Here is a 23,796-nt window from a genome sequence, read left to right as displayed (position 1 = left end):
AATTCAGACTGGCCTTGAACTCACTTTGGAGCCCAGACTGGCTTAAAACTCATGGAGATCCTCTTGCCTCAGCCTTCTGTGTGCTGGAATTACAGGCATGTGCCACCACACCTGGCTTTTGTTTGTTTTTCTTTTCTTTTTTTTTTTTTTTTTTTGCATTTTTCGTTTTTATCGGTACCAGGGATCGAACTCACGACTGCACACTTGCAAGGAAGGTGCTTATGCCGCTGAGCTAAATCCCCAGCCCCGTTTGTTTTTGAGGCAGGGTCTCACTACGTAGTTCAGGCTTGCTTTGAACTCACTATGTAGCCCAGGCTGGCCTTGAATTTGAGGCAATTCACCTGCTTCAGCCTTCTGAGTGCTGGGATTATAAGCATATGTCACCACACTTGACAGGTTAAATGGAAGGAAATATTTATAAATTCTACTAAATCCTAAATCATTTTTTATAAATGTATGTTTCAATGAAGCAATTCCATCGTTAACTCGAATACCCCAAAGAGGTTCCCAATTTCCCTTTTATTCTCCCCTAGAGTCTATTCACTATTCAATCTAGGCAGACAGAGGAAGATTAAGAGTTGATGAATTGGATCGATTATCTCGGCTTTCTTCCTTACATGTTTGGTTCTTTCTCCTCGGTGATCCTCAGCTATGCCTCCAGTACAATCTCTCCCACAGAGCTGCTCTTATGTCTCTTTGCGCACGCGCAAAATTCCGATTGGCTCCGCCCCGGCAGAGTGACGGACAGCATCAGCCAATAGCATCATGGGGAAGGTGGAGCAGCTCCTCGAGAACGCCCACATTCCTACCCCTTACTAAATATTCATGAAAAGCTAGTTGTGGGATCCGCACGCCGCTGCCGGCGGCCGCCATGAAGTGAGCAGGGGGCTGGGGAAGCCCGGAAGGCGGCAGGGGGCTGGAAGATGGGGGGACGGGCGGGCGTGCCCGGGACGCCGGGGGAGCAAGGGGAGGCTGAAGGGGTAGGGTAAACATGCTGCCGGGATCAGAGAGGCGGCCCCAGACGGAAGTGGGAGACGCTGAGGGGACCCGAAGTGGCTCCTTGGGGAGTTTGAGGACTTGGGGCTGAGGGCGGAGGGTTGTGGAGGCTGAGAGGGGCAGAGGGGACGGGACTGACTCGCACACCGTGCCAGGCTCAACGTGGACGGGCTGCTGGTCTACTTCCCGTACGACTACATCTACCCGGAGCAGTTCTCCTATATGCTTGAGCTCAAGCGCACGCTGGACGCCAAGGTGGGGGCCCGGGCCGCAGTACCCGCCTGACAGGTGGCACCTCCTCATGTGGGTCTAAAGCTGAGGCTGCGGCACGTCTGGGTTTTAAAAGTCTGAGGCCCTGGAGATGAGTATGGGTGTCACATACCTGTAATCATAACAGTGTTGGAGACACGAGGAAGCAGGATCGCTAGGTTCAAGATCAGCCTGGGCAATTTAGCGATTTAGCGAGATTTGGTTGCAAAGTAAAACAGGAGGGAGAAAAAAAAAGCTGTCACTGGAGCTCTAGATTCAAACCCTTGAGGGTTTGAGGGAAAAACAAAAAGAAGGGAAAGGACACTGATCCTGCCTTGGAAATCCAGGACTCCAAAATCAACCGTTATCCAAAGTAGTGGCTAATAATAGCAGTAGCTAACGTTTTTCCAAGATCCAGTCTCCCAGCACTTAGGAATAGAAGGGCTCTAAAGCCTCCTGCATGGCTTGGAATTCTGGAGCCCCAGATTCCTAGCTGTGCACCCTTAGGCAAATCTCCTAACGTTTAACCTGTAAAGTGCTGATAGTAATGACTCTGCGCTCCCTAGCATATGGGAGCAGACCCTAAGTTCCATCCCTAGCACCATTTTAAAGAACATAAGAGAAAGGAAAACTGGGGAACAGTGACAAGTGCCTACTTACTTGATAGCTTCTGAGGGTCATGTTCATACAGGAAATCAGCAGTTCTCACCTAGGAGTGATTTTGATGGCCAAGGATGTTTGCCAGTGGCCAGGGATATGCTTGTCACACTAGTGTAGGGGCAGAGCTTCTGGCAGTTGGTAGGTAGGCACAGGCTGTGGAAGCTATTATCCTACGGTCCACAGTTAGACCAAGTGTTTTCTGTCCCTAAATGTCAGCAGAGCTGAGGTTAAAAGACACTGATATAAACAGCCCCCAGGATAAATTCTGTGGAAGTTTGTTTTTCAGTACTGGGGATTAGACCCAGAGCCTTCACTCTGAGCTATATGTCTACCCCTTTTTTAAAATTTGGGCATGGTGGTGCACTCCTGTAATTCCAGCACTTGAGAGGCTGAGGCAGGAAAACTATTTGCAAGTTCTAGACCAGCCTGGGCTACAGAGTGAGCCCAAAGCCAGTCTGAACTGTATTGTAAAACCCTGTCTCAAAAAGATATAAATAAATAAAGTTGTGAGACAGGGTCTCACTAAGCTGCTAAACAGCTCAGGCAGGGCTGGAGTGCTGGGATTACTGACCCATACCACTGCACCCAGCACTATGGGAATTTTTGCTAAGTTAAAGGATTCCCTGTCAGGTATCATATCATACATTGTACCCACAATTTCACGTTCATCCTCCCAGTCATCATATGAATAAGGACTTCTTATTTGGGCTGTTTTAGAGATGAGGATACTGTGGGCCAGCAAGTTAAAGATACTTGCTTAAGACCCGGTGGCAGAAATGGAATTCAAACCCAATGCCACTGGAGTGCAGATTTTTAATTGCCCCTTTGTCTTGCTGTCCCTGGGTGGTGGTGTGTGGGAAACGGTCCTCAGAGTTTGTGACCCTGAGGTTCTGAGAGCCTAGGTCATGTCCCTCTTGCTTCAACACACAGGGTCATGGAGTCCTGGAGATGCCCTCAGGTACTGGGAAGACAGTGTCTCTGCTAGCCCTGATCATGGCCTACCAGCGGGTGAGTGACCCCTGTGTCCACGGAGGGGAAAATGGCAAGGAGCTTGATGGAGACTGAGCCACTTGTCCCTGGCAGGCATATCCACTGGAGGTGACCAAACTCATCTACTGCTCGAGGACTGTGCCTGAGATTGAGAAGGTGAGTTGGGATCCCATGCTCCATCCCCTGTCCACTCCCTTCTTGTGTTGGTCCCTGGTGGCAGCCCTTACTGGCCTCAGGGGTCGGGGCCTTAAAGAAGAGGTGTGGCCTGGCTCGAAGCATCTGTGCTTCCACTGAGGCCATGTCCCTCTCACCACTACTTGAGCAGGTGATCGAAGAGCTGCGCAAGTTGCTCAGCTTCTACGAGAAGCAGGAGGGGGAGAAGCTGTCATTTTTGGGGCTGGCTTTGAGTTCCCGCAAGAACCTGTGTATTCATCCCGAGGTGAGCGCCCTCTCCCGCCCCTGGACCTAGGCTTGGGGTGGATAAAACTTCCACCCAGTCACACATCCCAGATTCCCAGACCTTGCCCCCTGGGGATGGGGGTGGTCATGCACGAATTACCTTTCCGCTGTCATTTCTGACTCATCCTTCAAGGCCTGCTGAGTGCACCTTCATCGGGGATCCCTCCTACTCTGCCTGAGAGAGGTTGAAAGGCAGTGCCTGAGGCCTGAGGCCGGGTTTCCTGACTCAGACTTATCAGCTGTGTACTTTTGGACATGTGATTTCTGCTATCTGGGCTTTAGTCTTCCCTTCTGTAAAATGGGAACAGTTAGGGGCTAGGAATATAGCTCAACAACACAGTGCCTGCCTGGCAAGTGCAAGGTCCTAAGTTCAATTCCAAGTACCAAAAAAAAAAAAAAAAAAAAAAAAAAAAGCAGGTCGGGGACAATTAAGGCTCTGCCTCATAAAGTTGAGACTGATTGAGGGGATGCAATTGAATGCCTTAGCATGTATGAAGAGCTAAATATGTTAGAAATTATCATGAAGCCAGGAAGCGAGGCACAGTGCACTTGTCCTTAATCCCAGCATCTGAGAGGCTGAGGCAGGAGTTTAGGAGCTCAAGGGCAGCCTGAATTATACAATGAGACCTTGTCTTAAACAAAATTAATGTATTTCTGTCCATAATAACATATGATCTAGAGTATTACAGTTATTGAATTACATTACAAACCAATGTGTTTACTGTGTGCCAGGTACGTTTTTTTTGTTTTGTTTTGTTTTGTTTTTTTGAGACAAGGTCTCACTATGTAGCCCAGGCTGTTCTCAAATTCACAGCAGTCCTGCCTCAGCCTTCCAAGTGCTGGGATTACAGGTGTGCGCCACCATGCCCAGCTAAGTGCTGTTCTAAGTGGCTGACATTTCCTAATATACTTAGTGCATTGCATTATTTATAAGAACATTGAGAAATAATGCAGATGATGCTGATAATAAAAAGAAAAGATGTCCAAGGTTGATGAACCGGAGAAGGCAGAGTAGAGGGTCTGCAGCCCCCAGGCTGCCCTTTTTTTTTTTTTTTTCTTTTTCGTTTTTATCGGTACCAGGGATTGAACTCACGACTGCCTGCTTGCAGGGCAGGTGCTTATGCCGCTGAGCTAAATCTCCAGGCTCCCCCCCCCCCCCGGCTGCCCTTTAGTGAAGGAAGAGGCTTTGCTCTATGGAAAGGCAGCCCTGGGCTGTGATGACATGGCGCCATGGAGGAGGGTCCAGAGCAGGTCAAGGGCACTGTTCTCAGTCTGCACGGTGGAAGCCTGTCTGTCTCTTAGACCTTGCCAAGCAAGGCTCCATGTGTTTGGGCACCTCCATGTGTTTGGGCACGTCAGGAAGAAGTATTCTCAACTTCCACTTGACTGTTTCTTCAAGCATTACCTTTTTTATTTTTGGTGCCAGGGATTGAACTCATGACTTCATGTTTGCCAGGCAGGCGCTTATGCCACTGAGCTAAACCCCAGTCCCTTGAGCATTAATTTTAAAACTATTTTTAGTGCTGGGTGTGGGCCCAGGCCTCTGTGTGCCTTGCAAGTGGCCTGCCTCGAAGATGTACCCCGACCTGAGAGTTTCTGTCTTAAAAATACAGGTTGAGCATTCAAAAACAATTCCTAATCTAAAATTCTCCAAGATCTCAATCTTTATTTTGTTTTTTTGAGACAGGGTCTTGCTGTATAGTTCAGGCTGTCCTCCAACTCACTGTGTAACCCAGGCTGGCTTCAAACTTGGGGGGATGCTTTTGCACAGCTTCTAAATTCTGGGATTACAGATATGTGCCACCATGCCCATTTAGGATCTGATATTTTGAAGGCTAACATGACACCACAAGGGGAGCACACTTCTGACCTCATGTGACAAAGTCAAAATGCAGGCACACTCAAAATACTGTGTATATTCAGGCTAGGTCTACATGGTAAATGGGAAACATAAATGAATTTTATGTCTAGACTTGGGTTCCAGCCTCAGGGCATTTTTTTTTTTTTTTTTTGGTATTGGAAACTGAACTAAGGACCTTGCCAGGCAGGCACTATGTCACTGAGCTATATCCCCAGCCCCAGGATATCTTATTATGTGCATGCAAATACTCTAGAACCTGAAACTATCTGAAATCCAAAACACTTCTGGTGTTAGGCTTTTTGGGTATGGGACACTGAGCCTGCCAGGCGTGGAGTCTTGCTGCTTCCATTCAGGTCTCTCAGTACCCGGGTATCTTAACTGATAATGGGACAACTTCTGTTGTCCAGAAATTCCAGCTGGCTATGTTCCTGCCTGGAAAGCACAAGGACCTGAGTTTGATTCCTGGTACAAAAAACCAAACCAAAACTAAATACCCATTTGGCTTCACATCGAGCCAGCTGTGAGGCATAGAGTCCCCAGCTTGGAGGAACAATTGGGATTGCAGTCTGTCTCCACACTAAGATGACCCTGTGCCCCCAGGTGACACCTCTGCGCTTTGGGAAGGATGTGGACGGGAAATGCCACAGCCTCACAGCCTCCTACGTGCGCGCGCAGTATCAGCAGGATACCAGCATGCCCCACTGCCGCTTCTATGAGGTGTCAGGGGTGTCAGGGGCCAGACTGGGCTGGGGATCCAGGCACGGGGCCAGCCAGCCTCCCTGATCTCTGCCACCCTCTCGCCTTGCCCAGGAGTTTGATGCCCATGGGCGCCAGGTTCCCCTCCCTGCTGGCATCTATAACCTTGATGACCTGAAGGCTCTGGGGCAGCGTCAGGGTTGGTGCCCATACTTCCTGGCCCGCTACTCGGTAAGGGGCTCCGCTTTTGTCCCTTGCCTGTGTGGGCCTCTCTGTGCCTGTCTTTCCTTGTGTTACTTCTGTGCAGTGGAGAGTGGCAGGACCCAAGTGGGCACTGGCAGACGGACCAAGGCAACCTGCCCTCCCACCCTCCAGATCCTGCACGCCAATGTGGTGGTATACAGCTACCACTACCTCCTGGACCCCAAGATTGCTGACCTAGTGTCCAAGGAGCTGGCCCGCAAGGCCGTCGTGGTCTTTGATGAGGCCCACAACATCGGTAAGGAGGGAGCCAGGGTGCACCGGTGACATAACCCTAGCCCCTTCCCCACCCTCCTGCCTGAGCCCGGCTTCCTCCCTTCCCCAGACAATGTCTGCATCGACTCCATGAGCGTCAACCTCACTCGCCGCACCCTCGACCGATGCCAGGCCAACCTGGACACCCTGCAGAAGACGGTGCTCAGGTATGGCACAGGGGGACACCTGGGACTCTGCTGCTGCTCCCTGTGTCCTTTCCAAGGTCACCAGCCTATCCCAGCCACACTCATGTCCCTGCAGGATCAAGGAGACAGATGAGCAGCGGCTGCGGGATGAGTACCGGCGGCTGGTAGAAGGGCTGCGGGAGGCCAGCGTAGCCCGGGAGACAGATGCCCACCTGGCCAACCCCGTGCTGCCCGATGAGGTGCTGCAGGGTGAGCGCCACCTCCACTGCCCGGCACCTCCTGCTCCCATTCCCCCGATGCCTGATGACCCCGTCTCCCCACAGAGGCGGTCCCTGGCTCCATCCGCACGGCCGAGCACTTCCTGGGCTTCCTGCGGCGGCTGCTGGAGTTTGTCAAGTGGCGGCTGCGCGTGCAGCACGTGGTGCAGGAGAGTCCCCCCGCCTTCCTCAGCAGCCTGGCCCAGCGCGTGTGCATCCAGCGTAAGCCCCTCAGGTGCGATGGCCTGTATTGGGCCCTGGCTGGTCCTCTTGGGCAGGCCTGTGGGCGGAGGCCCTGACAGAAGCCACGAGCAGGGCCCTCAGGCCATCTGGACCCTGGCATTGGTCTCCGGCCAGCGCCGACGTCCCCACCAGGCCCCAGCACAGCACCCCCACTATGGTGGAGGGGGCAGGTTCTGTACCTGCGCTTTGCTGCTTCAGGGGTTTGGTCTTCTCCCTCCGCTACCTTGCCTGCACATGGGTGGGGACGCATCGTCTTCACCCCACGGCTTCCTGTGGTGCTTATGAGAAGGCAGCAAGGCAGACAGCTTGGTGACCCAGGTTGTGGATGAGGGGACTGGGTTCTTAGCAGGAACATCCCACCATCACACATCCCTGACAGGGAACTTGGGACTGAAACCAGCAGAGCCAGCCTCTGAGGTCCTGAGTGCCTTGTCCCTCGGTGGAATGACCTGGCTTTGCCTGTCCCCAACCCCAGTAGGAGACTTGAGGGCAGAGAGGACCTCAAACACTCATGACACGTTGTCCAAGCACCTGCAATGTTCTGGGGACACAGCAGTGACCCAGACAGCCCAGGGCTGCCTGCATGTGGCTCACAGCCTAGCAGAGCAGATGGCTTTGTCCCCACATAGAGATGGCAGACAGCGGGCAGAGCCGGGGGAGACCGAGGCACCTGAGCCAACCTGGGGACAGAGAGGATGGCTCCTGTGTGGGGGCGTGTGTTTGTGTCCCTCTCAGAGTACGGAGCATGGAGGCTCTGGGTGTGAGCGTGTGGCCCGGAAGCCATGCAGGACTAATGTGACCGTGGGGTTCTGGGAGTGGTCGTGTGTCTTATTGGGGTGAGACCCTGTGCACTTGTGACAGGTGACCACGTGACCGGTGTAGAATCCTTGCTCTGTATGTGCCACCATGTACTGGGTTCTGTGGTGTGCAGTTGTACAGTGTGGGGACACAGAAGTTTCTGGAAGAGCCACCCCATCACTGGTCTCACAGAGCTCCCCATGACAGGAGAGACATGGCCATGGACGTGTGCTCTGAGGGTGAGGGCCCCATCCTGCCGCCTCTACACCCTGTCTTGCCACTCCCCACCTCAGATTCTGTGCTGAGCGCCTCCGCTCCCTCCTGCATACCTTGGAGATCGCAGACCTTGCCGACTTCTCGCCACTCACCCTCCTCGCTAACTTCGCCACCCTCGTCAGCACCTATGCCAAGGGTGAGCCTGCCACCTCCTGCCCTGCCGACCCCTGGCAGCAGCTGGGGCCCTGGCCGTGTCCAGAGCATTGACAGCAGGGGCTTGGGCATGCGGGGCCCTGTAGGATGGGCTTGAGGTTTGGTCCTATTTTATGTCTTTGAGGGAGTGACCCTTGTGCCCAAATTTGTATTCCCAGAGGCTCCTTCGGTCCGCAGAGTGAAGTGTGAGGTGGGTCCCAGTGTGAGACAGGGTAGAAAGGTGCCACAGGCCTGGCCCACCCTGCACCCGAGGGTGCTGGGGAGCCATGGGCAGTCCCAGGTCAGATTTGTATGTCAGAAGCATTCTATGTTAGGGACTGGAGGTAGCAGTCGGGTGGAGGCAGGGACCTGAGCAGGGTAAGGGACCACGGGCCCAGTGGAAGGGATTGTTTGGAGAAGAAAGAGACCTGGGGGTGAGGAGCAGAAGAGGGTGCTCTGGCCTGCAGTGGGGGCAGCTGTGGTCAGGGCTCTGTACCCTCCTCAGTGTTAAGCTGACGGAGCTCAGTCTGATCCCTGCGGATTACTGGTCTAGCCAGGAAACCAGGTCAGGTGGGTGGGAGGACGGAGGCTGTGTCACACAGGTGTGCTCAGGCACACAAGTGCACACACGCGCACACCTGGGCCATCCGCAGTGCTCCTTTCTGGTGGCTGCCTCCTCTTCCCTTGTCACTCTCCCTCCCCATTTCCTGTCTGCAACAGGCTTCCCACCTTGGTCATCCCCTGCTGTGTCCTCTCATCCTCCCTTCTCAGCTCAGCAGAGAGGCCTCCTCCCTGACCCACGGGCTGCTCTGTCCAGCTCGGCTGGATGGGGATGGATGGCCTCCCTACCCCATAGCCAGCCCAGCAACACTGTGTCCTCAGCACAGGCCCCGGACAGATGACTTGATTTTATTAAGTACAGCTGAACATTGAGCAGACACAGCAGGCCCAGTGCTGCAAAAATATCCCCAAAACCCAACACCCTCACCTGTAGCCTCTTGCAAGTTAAGTTCTAGGCGGGAGAACCAGTAACAAGGACTCAAACAAATACGGGTACCAGTTACAGAAAATCACAGGCTGGCCTGGGCTGCCCGGAGGAGGCTGTTTGAACAAAGTCCCTTTGAACAAACAGATTGCCCTGGGACGCTCCCCAGGCTGTGCACAGGGTCAGCGGGGAGCGAGGTGGAGATGAGGGTGCTCTGCTGGGCCCTGGATCCTGGACCTGGAGGCCAATTCTGGAACCCTGGACAGGAAAAGGCAGGATCTGAGGGGACCCCATGGGTCTCTGTGGCTGCTGTTCAGGAACAGAGCCAGTTGGGGCAGGGGGAGCCATGGACTTAAGGTGGCTTTCCAAGCGCAGCCACAGTACTCCTGGTTACTGGGGTGGTGGGGGTCCTGGGGTCCTCTGGATGCCCCCTGAATGCTGGCAGAGCATGGGAGCTGAGCCCTGGCTGCCCATGCACCTGTGCACAGAGGTGAGCGCTGCAGAGCAGACCAGGCAGGGATGGGTGCGTTCAAGACGAGGGCTGGGTTGGAGGCTGGAGCGGCAGGGCTCAGTCCTGTGTATTCACCGGGACGAGGGCTGGGTGTGGTTGTGGTCACAGTGATGCCCTCTCCTGCCCCATAGGGTTCACCATCATCATTGAGCCCTTCGACGACAGGACCCCGACTATTGCCAACCCTGTCCTGCACTTCAGGTGGGACCCCGGCCTGAGGGGGCGGGAGTGGCCCTGGGGGCATTCTGGCCTCCTGGCTTGGGCCTCAATGCTGTGTCTGCTACTGCAGCTGCATGGATGCCTCGCTGGCCATTAAACCTGTGTTCGAGCGCTTCCAGTCTGTCATCATCACCTCTGGGGTGAGGACCCTTCCTCTCCCCCAAGTCCCCAACCCTTCACCATGGGGGTCCTGCTCCCTGCCTAGTGATGCTGAGAACCCTCTGCTGTCCCCACTGTAGACACTATCCCCGCTGGACATCTACCCCAAGATCTTGGACTTCCACCCCGTCACCATGGCAACCTTCACCATGACGTTGGCCCGGGTCTGCCTCTGCCCCATGGTGAGTGGGAGGATGGTGAGGGGCTGCCTTCGGCTTCCTGGGCCCAAGGGGGCTCCTCTGTGAGGTGGGAATGTCACCTGGTCTCTGGGGCCTGGGAGAGGATTTAGAGATAAAGGTGTGAAATGCTCACATTGCCCAGGCCTGGCAAAGAAAGAGGAGCCTGCTGAGCAGTATGCCCCCCAACCCCAGCGGGGTCCGGGCAGCCCTCTGGCCACAGTCCTCTTCAAAGGGGTTTTTGTTTTGTTTTTTGAGACAGGATCTCAGTGCACAGACTGATCTTGAACTGTCTATGTACCCCAGGCTGACCTCCAACAAAATGATTTTCCTGCCTTAGCCTCCTAAGTGCTAGGAATAGTGCTGGGATTACACTATGCCTGGCCACGTTTCAAAGGGCTCTGAGGAGGGCTAAGTCACCAGCACTTTGGAAGGGTCACACAGAGGGGTGAGCCAGGCCGCTACACTCTTAGGGCAGGCTTTTTTTTACTGGCTTTGTGCCATGCTTAGAAGAAAAAGTTTTCTGAGCTCCTGCTTTTTGGAATTGCTGTCCGGACCTGTGGACTGGTGGTGACAGTGTTCAGGAACTGGCTGGCCTGAGACCTGGTTGACCGGAGCGTGGCTGCGGGTGAGGACCAAGGCCAGGCTCAAGTTCCATTCTCTCTGGTGCTGATTTGCTGTGTGACCTTGGGCAGGTAACCCACCTACTCTGAGCCTGGTCATTTGTGCACATGCTGCAGGTGAGAGGTGGCTGAGGGCTCACTAGTGACGCTGACGCTTTGTGGCCAGAGCGCAGGTTGGCAGCGCCTAGGCTACTGCTTTATTCATCCTGGTCTTTTGCTCACTCCAGATCATCGGCCGCGGGAATGACCAGGTGGCCATCAGCTCCAAATTCGAGACCCGGGAAGATATTGGTACAAAGCCTGGGGTGCCGTTTGTGGGTCCCCAGAGGAGAGGTGTCAGATTGGCAGGGTCATGCTGCCACCAATGGTCCTAACAGAGTTTTCCCTTGCTCTGGGTGCCTGTGTGTCGTGGGGCGCCTGGGAACAGTGACAGGCCTCACGTGACTGCAGCGGATTGTGGCCTGGCTATTAAGGGTACTCACCCCCAAGGTCATTGGCTGTGACAAGTCACTTAGCCACTGCTATCTTCAGAGGCCTGGGAGGAGGGTGGGGTATGTGGGAGCTGCTCTCTGCACAGCCTCAGTGGAGTGGCGGGAACCCCAATTTCAAGTCAGGAAGTGGGGGGAAGCCCCGGGCAGGAGAGGTTCCAACCCCCCACCCCCACCCCACAGCGGTGATCCGAAACTACGGGAACCTCCTGCTGGAGATGTCGGCCGTGGTCCCCGACGGCATTGTGGCCTTCTTCACCAGCTACCAGTACATGGAGAGCACCGTGGCCTCCTGGTACGAGCAGGTGCGCAGCCTCCCCTGGCCCTGGTGTCTTCTCTGCTTGTCTTCTCAGTGGTGGATGCATGTCGTGATGGGACAGCGTCTGGGACACGTGAGCCATTCATGGAGTTAGTGGCAGTCACCTCCATCCCTGCCCCGCCAAATTTGGAGCTCTGACAGAGGCAACTGCACCCCCATTCCGTGGTCCTTTTGGGGTTCCCTGTGCCTGTGCCCCAGCACGTGCCGCTTGTGTGACACACTGCTGTTAGGGAACGTGTTCCGCAGCCAGGGTCACCCCAGCTGGAGACTCCATCTCTGGCTCCTGTGCCAGCCTCCAGCAGGGCAAAGCCCTGCATGGCTGCCCGGTGAACCAGGCTGGTCCGGCGTCAGGGACCTCGGGGCTGACTGGGAATTGCGCCCCTCCCACCCCAAACACGGGCTCTTTCTGTACAGTGAGAAAGAGGTTCCTCGTGGTCATCTGGGCCCAAGAGCCATTTGTGTCCCACTTAAGACCCCAACTTTAGGAGCCTGGGGTTTAGCTCAGGGGTACAAGTGCCTGCTTAGCAAGAACAAGGTCGTGAGTTCAATCCCTGGTACCAAACCAAAAAAAAGAAAAAAACCCTGAGTTTCCTCCCAGCAGTCTGAGGCCCTTGCTGGCCTGTCTCTCATCTTGGGAAGGTGCAAAGTGGGGTGAGGTCATCATTTTCCATTTGTAGCCCCACTTGCTTCCATGCCATTTACTAAGAGGGCTCTTGGCTGCTGAATGCACATGGGGTCCCCAGTTGGCCCCTATGGCTGCAGGGCTGGGTGTGAGCTCGGCAGCCTCTCTTAGGCACTGTCTGGCCCAGTCAGCCACAACCCCAGGCCCGGTTGTCCTGGGCCATATGCCCGCCCCACTGACCTGGTGACTGGGGCCACCATCCCTTCCTTCCCTGTGACTCAGTTGGGCAGGCCCTGGCTGAGAGGCGGCCCTCATACGGAGCGGGTGGCAGGGCAGGCTTGGTCAGGGCGGCTATTCCCGAGCCCTGTCAGCCTCGCCCTGTCCTGTCCCTCCCCAGGGTATCCTGGAAAACATCCAGAGGAACAAGCTGCTGTTCATTGAGACCCAGGATGGGGCTGAGACCAGCGTCGCCCTGGAGAAGTACCAGGAGGTGGGTATGGGGGTGGGGATGCAAGATGCTGAGGCGGAGCAGGGCGACATGGCCTGCACTTTGTTCCCCACTCCAGGCCTGCGAGAATGGCCGTGGGGCCATCCTGCTGTCTGTGGCCCGTGGCAAGGTGTCCGAGGGCATCGACTTTGGTGAGTGGGCCTGGCCTCTGCCCTGGGGTCCTGCAGCACAGCAGCAGGGACCACGTTCGCCCCTAACCCTGCCCTCTGCTGCAGTGCACCACTACGGGCGGGCTGTCATCATGTTTGGCGTCCCCTACGTCTACACCCAGAGCCGCATCCTCAAGGTGCGTGTTGGGCCAGACACAGCCACAACGGGAAGTAAGGGTGGCATGGGAGGGCAGGACAGCTTCCCACCAGTCCTCGCCCCGACCCGCAGGCGCGACTGGAGTACCTGCGGGACCAGTTCCAGATCCGAGAGAACGACTTCCTCACCTTCGACGCCATGCGCCATGCGGCCCAGTGTGTGGGCCGAGCCATCCGGGGCAAGACAGACTACGGCCTCATGGTCTTTGCCGACAAGGTAGGAGCCTGAGCCCTGAGCCACCTTCCCAAGACCGGCAGCTCGAGGGCAGGGACAGCTGGGCTCCCTAGCCCACAGCCTGTCACCGTCTCCCTTTCGCCACAAGCGCTTTGCCCGGGCAGACAAACGGGGGAAGCTGCCGCGCTGGATCCAGGAGCACCTCACCGACGCCAACCTCAACCTCACGGTTGATGAGGGAGTCCAGGTGGCCAAGTACTTCCTGAGGCAGATGGCACAGCCCTTCCACCAGGTGAGCCTGCCACCACCCCCTTGCCACAGCCCCGCCAGCCAAGAGTGGGGAAGGCTGGGGAGCTGCCCCGTCCCTTGCTCTCTTCTGCTTCAAGGATGCATACTGGTTTTAACCACATTTCCAAATTCCCATTTCCTGGCTCCTCCTAGCCCTGAGGTCTTAGATTGTGGGTGCCCGATGGCTGCTGTGGAGCCGCTGTCTGAGTCCCCACTGACACCTCCCTCCCTGTCCTCTGCAGGAGGACCAGCTGGGCCTGTCCCTGCTTAGCCTGGAGCAGCTGGAGTCAGAGGAGATGCTGCGGAGGATAGAGCAGATCGCTCAGCAGCTGTGAGGGCAGGCGCAGCACGGAGGCGTCCAGGTGACTCTGAGTCTACTTTTTTTTTTGAGACAGGGTTTCACTGTGTAGCCCAAACTGACCTTGAACTCACTATGTGGCCTAGGCTGAATTCTAGGCAGTCCTCCTGCCTCAGCCTTCCAAGGCCTAGGATTACAAGTGTGCCCACCACGCCCGGCCTTTTGTCTCCCAGGCCTTGTCTGGCTCAGAGGTCCCCTGACTGGGGCTTGGCGGTCCTGGCAGAAACCCTCAGGTGGACATTCCTCATTGCCACATCTACAGAATTTAATCACAGGAAGGGTAGACAGGTGGAAGCCTACTGTAGGGGCCCATGGTGTGCACAAGATGGATGCCACCCACTCCTGAAGCTGCAGTGCAGTGCAGTGACTTGGTCCCATCCACCTTAGCAGGGGCTCAGGTCTTGGGTGCTGGCGCTGAAGGTCCGAGGGGCCTTACCCAGGGGTCGACTGGGTAGCTGGGGACAAGCACAGAGATGAGCAGGGGCAGGCAGAGCTCTGCTGGGCCTGTGCCTGTGCCACCCCAGCCTGGCCACATGTCCCCTCACCTGAGTCCCTGCAGCAGCCCGCCCGTCCATGTTCAGCATGTTGAGTGACATGGCTCTCTTCATCCTGCAGCGCAGGGGCCAAAGAAGAGACATGTGAGCCCCAGGAATGTGGGGCCCCGCCCTTGCAGAGAGGACACAAGAGCCCCCTTAGCAGGACGTGCTGCAGACTGTGCCTATATCAGGGCTCTCTGGGCCTCAGGCAGCACTCACCCCGCCACCCCTGAAGCGCCCTCGCCCCGGAGCCGGGAGACCAGCTTCTCACTGCCCCGCCGGATGGATTCCCGAAGCTTGGAGAAGGAGCTGCTCCGAGGCAGGGCCTGCGGATGGTGTGGGGGGCACTGGTCGGTTCCACCACCTAGGCACGATCAGTTTCCACCCCGGAGCCCAAGCTGAGCCCTTCCTCACCTGCTGTTTCCCATCACTAGCTGTGCCTGGGCTGGGAGCTCCTGAGGGAACATAAGGCGATGTGAGGTGGGGACAAGGCCCAGAAACCCCTTGGGCGGCGGCAAGAAGGGTGTGGCTCACCCAGTGGGGCGCGCAGGTCCTCAGGGCGGAGGATCTCCTTGTACAGCTCCTCGGCCTGCTGGTACTTGTTCTGCTTCAGGTAGGCAGAGGCCTATGGAGGGCAGGGTGGGCACTGTGGCCTCTCAGGACTCTCAGGACCCCTGCCCAGCAAGTACCTCCTCCTCAGGGGGAAGCCAGGCTCCCTAACCCCCTACAGCAGACACCCCACCCGTGTGGGCTGGAGCCTTGCTGGACTCTGTGCCTGAGGGACCAGGGCAGGTGGATTCCTGTCGCTCTTCTCCATTGGCCAGTGACACACCTCAGTGCCTCAGTCTCCTCCTGTGCCAGCTGGTCGTGACCATAGCTCCACCTCAGAGGGTGAAGGGCTAAGGATGGGACTACCCATTGTGAACTAATAAAGATCTGGGCCGCACTGTCCTGGCCACCTTGCTAGCTTGCTCTGCACCTGGTGCTCTGTCCTCAGTGCCCTGCTGGGACAGCTCCCAGGTGACTTGCCCTCCCAGTGCTTGTCCCATTCCACAGGATACCCAGGGGCAGGAACCGTCAGCCACTTGCACCCTGTGGGCCTTACCAGGTTGCTTTTGGTCTTGGCCACATTGGGGTCGTGGGGCCCCCCCACGGCCTCATAAATGCTCAGGGCCCTTGCGAAGTACCGCTCCACATCCTCAAACTTGCCCTGGTTCTGGCAGAGCAGGGCCAGGTTGTTGAGCTGCTTGGCTACATCCGGGTGGTCGGCGCCCAGGACCTGGGATTGGGGTCATAAGGGGTCACTGGGCCACATGTTGTTGGTGCCATGGTGGGGGTCATGAGTTTGGGGTTGGCACATCAATGTGGAGAGTAACATGGGGTGGGGGTGCAGAGATCAGAGGTCACATGGTCCAGAAACCCTAGGGTTACTGTGTCAGAAGGACAGATCAGGTAGGGGTCGTAATGGTCACATGGAGTTGGAAAGGCAGGGCTGGTCGGGCTGAGGCACACGAGGGGAAGAAAGGTCAGCCTGAATCAGACCACATGGAATTCAGAAGCTCAAGGGTGTCAGGTCATGCAGCTGGGGGCTCACGACCAGACGCACCACCAGGGTCCGTGTGGGGGACCAGGACAAAGACAAGGGTCCTGTGTGGACCAGGGTCTGTAGGGCACAAGGGCCACACCTTCTCCCGGATCTCCAGGGCGCGTTGGCACAGGGGCTCCGCCTCCCGGTACCGCCCACGCTTCCCGTAGAGGACCGCCAGGTTGTTGAGGGTGGCAGCCACCTGTGGGTGAGGGGCCAGCAGGGGTTAGAGGTGGGCAGGAGTGGGCCGCCCTGTTCCCACAATCCCACTTACCGCAGGATGCTCCGGGCCCAGGGTCTGTTCCCGGATCTGCAGGGCATCGTGGAGGAGGTCAGTGGCTTCCTTATACTTGTTCTGGTCCCTGCAGGGCATGGGTGGAGGGGGTGGGCCATACTGGGGTCACAGGCTAAGCTGGGCAGCCTTAGGTGCCCAGTTTAAAGCTCTCAAGACTTGGACAAACCTCTGTTGGGAACCCCACTCTAGTTTGTTCTGCCGTACTGGGGATTAAGCCCAGGGTCTTTGCAGTGAGCTACATCCCAGCTCTCTTATTTGAGACAGGGTCTCGCTAAGTCCCCCAGGCTGGACCCGAACTTGTGCCCCTTCTGCTGCAGCCTGGGGTTGCACCATGCCTGGCTCTGAGTATTTTCTGCCTCAGGCTCAGCCACTCCCCTAGATCTCCAGCCCTCTCTCCCCCACTTTCCTGTTACCATTCCATCCTCCATCCCACGGCCACCCCAGGTGCTTTGTAATGAAAGAGGGGACATCAGGGTCCCCCAAGTGTCATTAGCATCAGTCCATTGTCCAGCCAAGTACAGTCCTCACCGGTATACCAGGGCCAGGATGTTGAGCATGGTGGCCACGTCAGGGTGACAGTGGCCTGAGCTGCGTTCCAGATCTTCCAAGGCCTGGCGGCACAGAGGCACAGCAACCTCGTAGCGGCTCTGGGCCGCGTACTGGATCACGAGGTTGTGCAGGGTCCGAAGTCGGGCAGGGATCTCGTAGCCACCCTGTTGTGCTGCCGCCACCCCTGCTGCCTCGGGACCTGGCGGAAGTGGCACTGGGTCACTGCTGGCTTCTGTCCACTATAGCAGCTTTGCTGGGACTGGGGGGCCTGAATTGACTTTGCTTTCTGTTCTAAGCATTGAATATAGGACCTTGCACTGAGCTATGTCCCCAGCACTACCCCCCCCCCCAATATTTTTGTGATGGGTCTCACTGAGTTGCCCAGGCTGGGTTCAAGTTTGCCATCTTCCTGCCTCAGCCTCCCAGAGTGCTGGGATTACAAGTGAAGACCACCATGCCCCAGCTCCTGCTCTGACTTATGAGATGGGAATCACAGGCATGTACTTGGCTGGTGGGAGGTGTCCTGGCAGAGGGACAGAAACCCCTGGCCACCTGCCGGGTGGGAAGTGAATTAGGAGGCACCTGGCTCGCAGGGTCAAGGTCATAGGGCCCACCGCCTCCCTGCCTGCTCTCTTCCCTCGGTGCCACCAGCCACCTGCTTGGTCCTTCTGACCTCCTCCCATCTAAGGCCCAGAGATGTTGGGGGCCAGCCTCAGTCTGCTGTCCTGCACCACTGCATACCCACCTTTCTCCTCCTCGCTGGGGAACAGGGAGGCCAGACTGTCTCTGCGAGGGGGCGACTCTGGCCGCTGTAGAGGAGAGGAATGGGGGGCTGTGAGCCTGGGGCTTGTCTCAGAGATGGGGACCTGACCAGCCCTTTCAGGGAGCTGCTGATCTGGAGGCTCTGGTTTCAGAGGCTTAGGGGTTCCTTTGGAGTTCTGATGGGCCTGGCAATTTGAGCTCCTGTAGTGGCTGAGGGTCGGGACTCTGGAGGGTTAGGGATGGAGGGTGCTAAGAAGGGTCTGAGGGGCCCTGCCCCACTCCACCGAAGCACCTGGCTCTCCTCAGGTGGGTCGTATTGCCGCAGCTGCCCCAGGAACTGGAGGTGGCTCTTCTCCTCCTCCAGCTGGGCCACAGCTGCCTCACTGGCCCACAGCCGCTGCCTCGTCTCCTGCAGCTCCTCTCGCAGCCATGTGTTCTCCTGCGCCAGCCTCCGGGCCTGGGCCCGTAGCCGCTGCTTCTCGGCCTCCAGTGCGCCCACATGTGCTGACAGGGCCAGCAGCACCTTGGGTGTGGGGAGCCACCAGTTCCAATCCAGCCAGTCAGCCGTGGCCTAGCCTAGGCCCCCCATCAGGCCATAGCACCCCGTCTATCCAGGACCCCCAGATTCTGCAGAGACTGCTGTGTGGCTCCAGGGATGCCTAGGGGCCCTGGACCCCTCTGGTGTCACTCCTGTTCCACCCAGGACACTCAATTCTGTGAGGAGTACATCTGGTTTGGGGATGCCTAGGACACACAAAAGCACCTAGCTGGGGATGGTGGTGCACACCCATAATCCCAGCACTTTGGGAGGCTGAGGCAGGAGGTGCCAGTACAAGTCCTGCCTGTGTTATGTGGTGAGACCCTATCTCAAGAGAAAAAATATAACAAGGGCTGGGAACACAGCTTGGCAGTAGAGCACTGTTGGGTTCAAGCCTCAGTACCGCATACAAAGTCACCCCAGAATGCTGCCTGGAGACCCCATCTCTGGCCTGAAGTCTCATTCTAGGCCTCTGTTTCCAGACCCCCTCCTGCCCAGGCTTGCTGCCCTCTTCCCACGACTCAACTCCCTTCCCCAGACCTGGGCTCCCCCACCTGGCTACTCATACCTGGGCCTCACCCAGCCCGAGCTCGATGGCCTCCAGTGAGTGGCTCACCACCTGCTGCTTCTCTTCCAGCAGCTCCGAGCTGGCCACCGGGCCCTGTCTGGCCAGCGCCTCGCCTAGGTGCCCGGCCAGGGTACGGTGTTCCGTCCGCAGCGCCTCCAGCCCCTGCACTACCTGGCGCGTCTGCCGCACCAGCTCCTCCGGGTTCAGGCGCTCAGGGCCCAGCCCAGCGCCCCCGGGGGCTGCCACCTGCACCGACATGGCTACTCCTGGAGAGGGGGACACAGGGATGGAGGAGTCATTGCCAGGACGAGGCCAGCCCATTCCCAGCTGCGGACCCCTAACTGACCCTCTTCCAGCTTCCCACCTATCACCCATCCAGGCCGCGCCCCTGCCACCACGCCCTGTCCATCTCGGCCAGCTGCCTGGCCCCACACCTGGACCCGCCAGCGCTCATCCGGGAACATCCCAGTCTACCTGAGTTGGTTCTGGGAACAGCGCTGTCCTGACCACAACTCCAAAATCCTTCTATGTGGGGTGAACCAAGAGGGCACGCAGCGGGTTCCAGGTGCCCCCACCAGCCTCGCCTCACCCAGGCGGCCCTCCCCACCCCCAGGTCCCCAGACGCCCCGTCCGGTGGGAGGGGAGGGCGGGCAGCGCTTCCTCCGCTGGGCGTGCGGGGCGGGGCGAGTGGAGGCGGCCGCCTCCCTCCCCGTGAGCTCATTCCTAGGGTGCTTTTGTTGGGAACCAGTCCGGCCACTGAGGGTGGGGACTAGGGGAGGGCCAGGGGCTGGGCTTCGGAAGCCGGAGAGGCTCTAGGTTGGGGGATAGGAGGAGGCTCCCCGTGCTGTGGGCCTGACAGACCCTGAGGGCACAGGGGCTCCACCCTCCACCACAGGTTGCTCCCCTGGCCCAAAGCCTGTTGGGGCACACGTGTGGCAGGCGTGGCCCACCCACGGCACAGTTGAAGGTCTGAAGCCTTCTATTGGGTGGAGGTCTGGCGGCGGGGGGGGGGGGGAGATTTGCGTAGCTGTGCGTGGGTGACCTGGTCAGATGCGTAGCTAGGGTGCCTTTGAGGTCCTCCATGGCGCCTAGGCTCCTCAGAGACACACCCACACACCCTCAGTGACATAACATAAAATGCACCTCTCTCAGAAATGCACCTCTTACACACACATCTTTCCCTCATTAGAAATTCAACATAGGCTGGGGATATAAATCAACAGCATGGCCCCTGCCTGGCATGTGTGAGGTCCTGAGTTCGATTCCCAGTACCAAAAAAAAAAAAAAAAAAAAAAAAAAGAAAAAGAAAAAGAAATCAACATAATACACATTTTGTCTTAGAAATACACCCATACTTTCTTCTCTTAAAAATACAGCTCTTAAAACAAAACAAAACAAAAACAATCGCACTTAAACCAAGTGTGGTGGCACATACCTGAAATCCCAGTACTCAGGAGGCTGAGCCAGGAATAACTTATGAGTTCAAGGCCCTTAGGGGCTACATAGTAAGTTCAAAGCCAATCTGAACTATGTAGCGAGACCCTGTCTCTATACAAAACAACAACAACAACACAACAAAAATACTGCTCTTAGCCAGGTGTGGTGGTGCACACCTGTAATCCCAGCACTTGGGAAACTGAGGCAGGAGAATTGTCATGAGTTCATTGCCAGCCTGGAACACATACTGAGTTCAAGGCCAACTTGGACTACATAATGAAACCCTGTCTCAAAAAACAAAAAAATAAACGAGCAAAAAATACAGCTTAATGTTGGATATAGTGGCATTTGCCTATAATATCAGTTACTTGGAGGGCTGAAGCAGAAGATTACAAGTTTGAACCCAGCTCAGGCAAATTATGGAGACCTTCATCCTCAAAACAAAAAATAAAGGGACTGGAGATGTAGCTCTGGGGAAAAGTGATCAACTAGCATGTACCAGGCCCTGGGTTCAATCCCTGATACTTCAAAACAACAACAGTTCAACATAAACTTAATATACTTCCACATTTTCCTTCCAGAAATACAATCTAATGCCACACAGCAGCCCAGGAATACACAGATATTTTCCTGTCAGAAATAATAACAGAAAAGAGCTGTACACTTCTCTCTTGGAAATACAGCCTAATACACAAATATATTCTCTTGGCAATAAAAGCCAGACAGGTATAGAACATTCTGTAACCCTAGAATTTGGGAAGCTGAGGCAGGACGATTTCTGCTAGTTCTAAATCAGCCTGGGCTACATCGTGGGTTCAAGGCCAGCCTGAACTATGTAGTGAGACTCTGCCACACACAAACAGACAAGATAGAAAAGCCAACACAGAAACTTACCTCCCCCATAGCCCTTACCTCCTAAAATATAACTGAATCCCATCATGGCTGGACCATCTCCCTGGTATCCCCCACTCTCTCCCCTACACTCACTCACTCACAAGAACCCCTGAAACAGCCAACCCCCAAGCAGCCTGAGCCCCTCCAAAACACCGAGGGTTTCCTGTGAAGGCTCCAGCTTTCTTTAACACCCATCATTTCCACCCAGGCCTGGCCAGCAGGGATGCACACACCTACTCTGTGCACACACAGACACACACGTGCAGGTGGGTGGAACTTAGACTCCTTACACTGTTGGTGGGTATGTGTGGGTGTCCTTGTCTCTACCCAGCTGCTTCTCAGGCAGCTTCACAGGAGCTGTGTCCACACCTTGGATATCAGTGGCCACAAATGGCTCCCCTGTGCACAGGTACACACATGTGTGTACACACGCTCTTCAACTGTGAAGAGTCCTGTCCCCACAGCCCAACAGGAACTGAAAATATCCGAGCCTGAAAATGCATCGTATTCGTTGCTTCCCCTCCTGATCCCGGGCTGGATGGGAGCTGTGTCATGGCCACTGCCTGGCATCAGGAGAAATGACTGTGACACATATTGGTGGCCCAGGAAAAGACCAAAATTCACTTTCTAGTGAATCCACTTCGCTCCCACACCATCAAGCCAGAAGTCTAAGCAGAATCGCTGGAAAGCAGCTACTGTATGGATCTGGGCCCTTTCTGTAGAAGTTTGTGTCGCACCTCACTCGAGCTGCATAAATGACAGTCATCAAGAGCCATCCTGGCACTACAAACACTATCGCCCAGTGTTGCCATGGAACAACCTCCCCCCCAACCACCACCATGTCACACACAATGTCAGCCATAGTTGACACCTGGGATCCACATGGACAACCCCAGCCCTGCATCACTCAGTTGTGTGTCTCCCCCCCCCCCCTTAAAGATGCAACTTTGCTATAAAGCCCATGCTGGCCTCTTTTTTTTTTTTTTTTTTGTCTTTTTTGGTACCAGGGACCCAACTCATGACTGCCTGCAGGCGCTTATGCCGCTGAGCTAAATCCCCAGCCCCTCCATGCCTCCATGCTGGCCTCTTACTCGACATCCTCCTTAATGCTCAGATTACAGGTGGGCGACACCACACCTGGCTCCATCTTCCACACTTAGCCCCACACCAAGTCACCACTGCACATTCCCAAAGCAGTCACCCAGATCTCACCACCCCACAGTCTCATGCACACCTCCACACCTCTGTCACCCAGCCCATTTCCACACATGGGCCCATGGCACAGCCCAGCTTCTAGATAGCCCTGGTGGCTCATGCAGCATCACAGTGATACTCAACCAGAAAGTCCGTTGTAGGCACTTATCGCTGACCCACCTAGTGCCACCCTACAGCCCTCCAGTACGTGCCATGCTCCTGGCAGAAAGACTTTCCAGCACACACCTAATCTTTGGGCAGTGCTACCACTAGTCACCCACACAGCCACACGTACACTTGAGCCTCAAGCCCAAAGCTGACCAAGGTCACATGATCTCTGTGTCACATACACAAAGTCCTATAAACAGTCCAGCTCCCAGCACACAGGCATGGGTGCACCTACACAGGTCCACTACAGACACGCAGCAGGTCACCCATGACATTCTGTCCCGGCTCCTTCTCACAGGTCACACCTGCGCCCAGCTCCCTGTCACACCGACAGTGTCACAGTCTGACACCCTCTCCCTGTCCTGCACACACCCCAGAATTTCAAACACCATCTTCCACAATCCCTGGCAGGTTTCCATCAGGTCCCCCCCAAACGAGGCCACCTCACCCCAGCCAGCCAGCAGCGCACACCCCGCCTCCCAGCCTGGCAGACGTTTGCCAACCCTCCAGGGCACCTCTTCCCCCACCCCGCTCCTGTTTACCTGCGCTCTGGGAGGGCCGCGGACAGCAGCTGTCCAGACCCTGGGGTTTCCTAGAGTGGGACGTGGGGCGTCCTGCGCCCCAAGGCCTGACCCCATCGCCCCGCGTGAGGATTCCTCTCGGGTGCAACAAGCCCAGTCGGTGCCCCAGCCCGAGCCCGGGCTGCAACCCCCACCGCCCCGCGGCTCCCCAGGACCTCGCGCCCCTTCCCGCAGCGCCCACCTGGCTGCGGATGGTCCCGCACGGCTCGGCCCGGCCGGCGCACCGCGTCCCGCTGGCCCCGCCGGCCCCGTCACGCCCCGCCGCGCCGCGTCTGTGCCCTGGCTGCTCCTCCGGGGCGTGGCTTCCATAGGCCACGCCCACAGGTGAGGTCGGTCCCGCCCACCGCCTTAGGAAAGCCAAGCCGGCTTCTCGACCCCCAGGCATCGCAGAACCTGACTGGAGCCCTCTCGGTGGAGCCTGGAATCCGAGCCGGAGGTTGGAAACTGCAGCGCTGCAATCTTAAAAACTTGGAATCTTGAAAACTTTGGGTCCAGGACCGACGGTCCTTTGCTCCCGTTGTGCCCCTCTTCTACGGATCCCTTCCTTAGTCCTGTCTCTTCTCAAAGTCTCCTTCTCCGAGAGGTCTTCCCTGATCGTCGCTATGTAGTAGATAATTAATTATTATTTTGCACTTTTGGAGACTGACCCCGGGAGCTCCGTCCTGAGTTACATC

At 56.5% G+C, this 23,796-nt stretch overlaps 2 protein-coding genes across 5 annotated transcripts; one reads left to right on the top strand and one right to left on the bottom strand.

The window, feature by feature from the left end:
- Positions 1–728: 728 nt before the first annotated feature.
- Ercc2 (ERCC excision repair 2, TFIIH core complex helicase subunit) lies at positions 729–15,517 on the top strand. 2 transcript variants are annotated; one of them, XM_013146902.2, is made up of 24 exons: positions 729–876; positions 1,152–1,251; positions 2,836–2,913; positions 2,989–3,051; positions 3,221–3,334; positions 5,816–5,932; positions 6,026–6,142; positions 6,287–6,410; positions 6,498–6,594; positions 6,689–6,822; positions 6,897–7,065; positions 8,165–8,283; positions 9,907–9,976; positions 10,065–10,134; positions 10,234–10,335; positions 11,180–11,243; positions 11,624–11,745; positions 12,779–12,871; positions 12,948–13,020; positions 13,105–13,175; positions 13,268–13,411; positions 13,518–13,661; positions 13,900–14,019; positions 14,636–15,517. In XM_013146902.2, exons 1-23 carry the CDS (start codon positions 872–874, stop codon positions 13,990–13,992), a joined length of 2,283 nt encoding a protein of 760 aa, XP_013002356.1. In that variant the 5' UTR covers positions 729–871; the 3' UTR covers positions 13,993–14,019; positions 14,636–15,517. The 2 variants fall into 2 exon arrangements, with proteins under 2 accessions (XP_013002356.1, XP_003464723.1); XM_003464675.4 differs by having other exon boundaries at positions 14,631–15,517.
- Positions 14,260–23,414, bottom strand: Klc3 (kinesin light chain 3). 3 transcript variants are annotated; one of them, XM_063252886.1, is made up of 13 exons: positions 23,304–23,414; positions 18,849–19,114; positions 18,035–18,265; positions 17,726–17,789; positions 16,960–17,179; positions 16,411–16,498; positions 16,237–16,338; positions 15,657–15,830; positions 15,086–15,176; positions 14,966–15,006; positions 14,771–14,877; positions 14,561–14,624; positions 14,260–14,470 (listed from the first exon to the last, which is right to left on the bottom strand). In XM_063252886.1, exons 2-13 carry the CDS (start codon positions 19,104–19,106, stop codon positions 14,399–14,401), a joined length of 1,512 nt encoding a protein of 503 aa, XP_063108956.1. In that variant the 5' UTR covers positions 19,107–19,114; positions 23,304–23,414; the 3' UTR covers positions 14,260–14,398. The 3 variants fall into 3 exon arrangements, with proteins under 3 accessions (XP_063108956.1, XP_003464722.2, XP_063108955.1); XM_003464674.4 differs by lacking the exon at positions 23,304–23,414 and adding an exon at positions 19,323–19,731; XM_063252885.1 differs by lacking the exons at positions 14,771–14,877; positions 23,304–23,414 and adding an exon at positions 19,323–19,734.
- Positions 23,415–23,796: the final 382 nt, after the last annotated feature.

Source organism: Cavia porcellus, unplaced genomic scaffold (assembly GCF_034190915.1).
Source record: "Cavia porcellus strain 051 isolate PalLab524CR breed Dunkin Hartley unplaced genomic scaffold, mCavPor4.1 scaffold_7, whole genome shotgun sequence".
In the NCBI taxonomy this organism is placed as follows: Eukaryota; Metazoa; Chordata; class Mammalia; order Rodentia; family Caviidae; genus Cavia; species Cavia porcellus.
The sequence above is the reverse complement of the archived record's forward strand: the minus strand, read 5'-3'. Positions and strand labels throughout refer to the sequence as shown.

Coding starts and splice junctions, on each gene's coding strand:
- Ercc2 (XM_013146902.2), top strand. Junction 5,933..6,025: donor CCCACTGCCGCTTCTATGAG/GTGTCAGGGGTG, acceptor CGCCTTGCCCAG/GAGTTTGATGCCCATGGGCG. Junction 6,823..6,896: donor GCCCGATGAGGTGCTGCAGG/GTGAGCGCCACC, acceptor GTCTCCCCACAG/AGGCGGTCCCTGGCTCCATC.
- Klc3 (XM_003464674.4), bottom strand. CDS start 19,569: ATGAGCTCACGGGGAGGGAGGCGGCCGCCTCCACTCGCCCCGCCCCGC. Junction 19,115..19,322: donor TGTTCCCAGAACCAACTCAG/GTAGACTGGGAT, acceptor CCCCCTCTCCAG/GAGTAGCCATGTCGGTGCAG. Junction 14,625..14,770: donor GGCGCTTCAGGGGTGGCGGG/GTGAGTGCTGCC, acceptor CCTGCGCTGCAG/GATGAAGAGAGCCATGTCAC.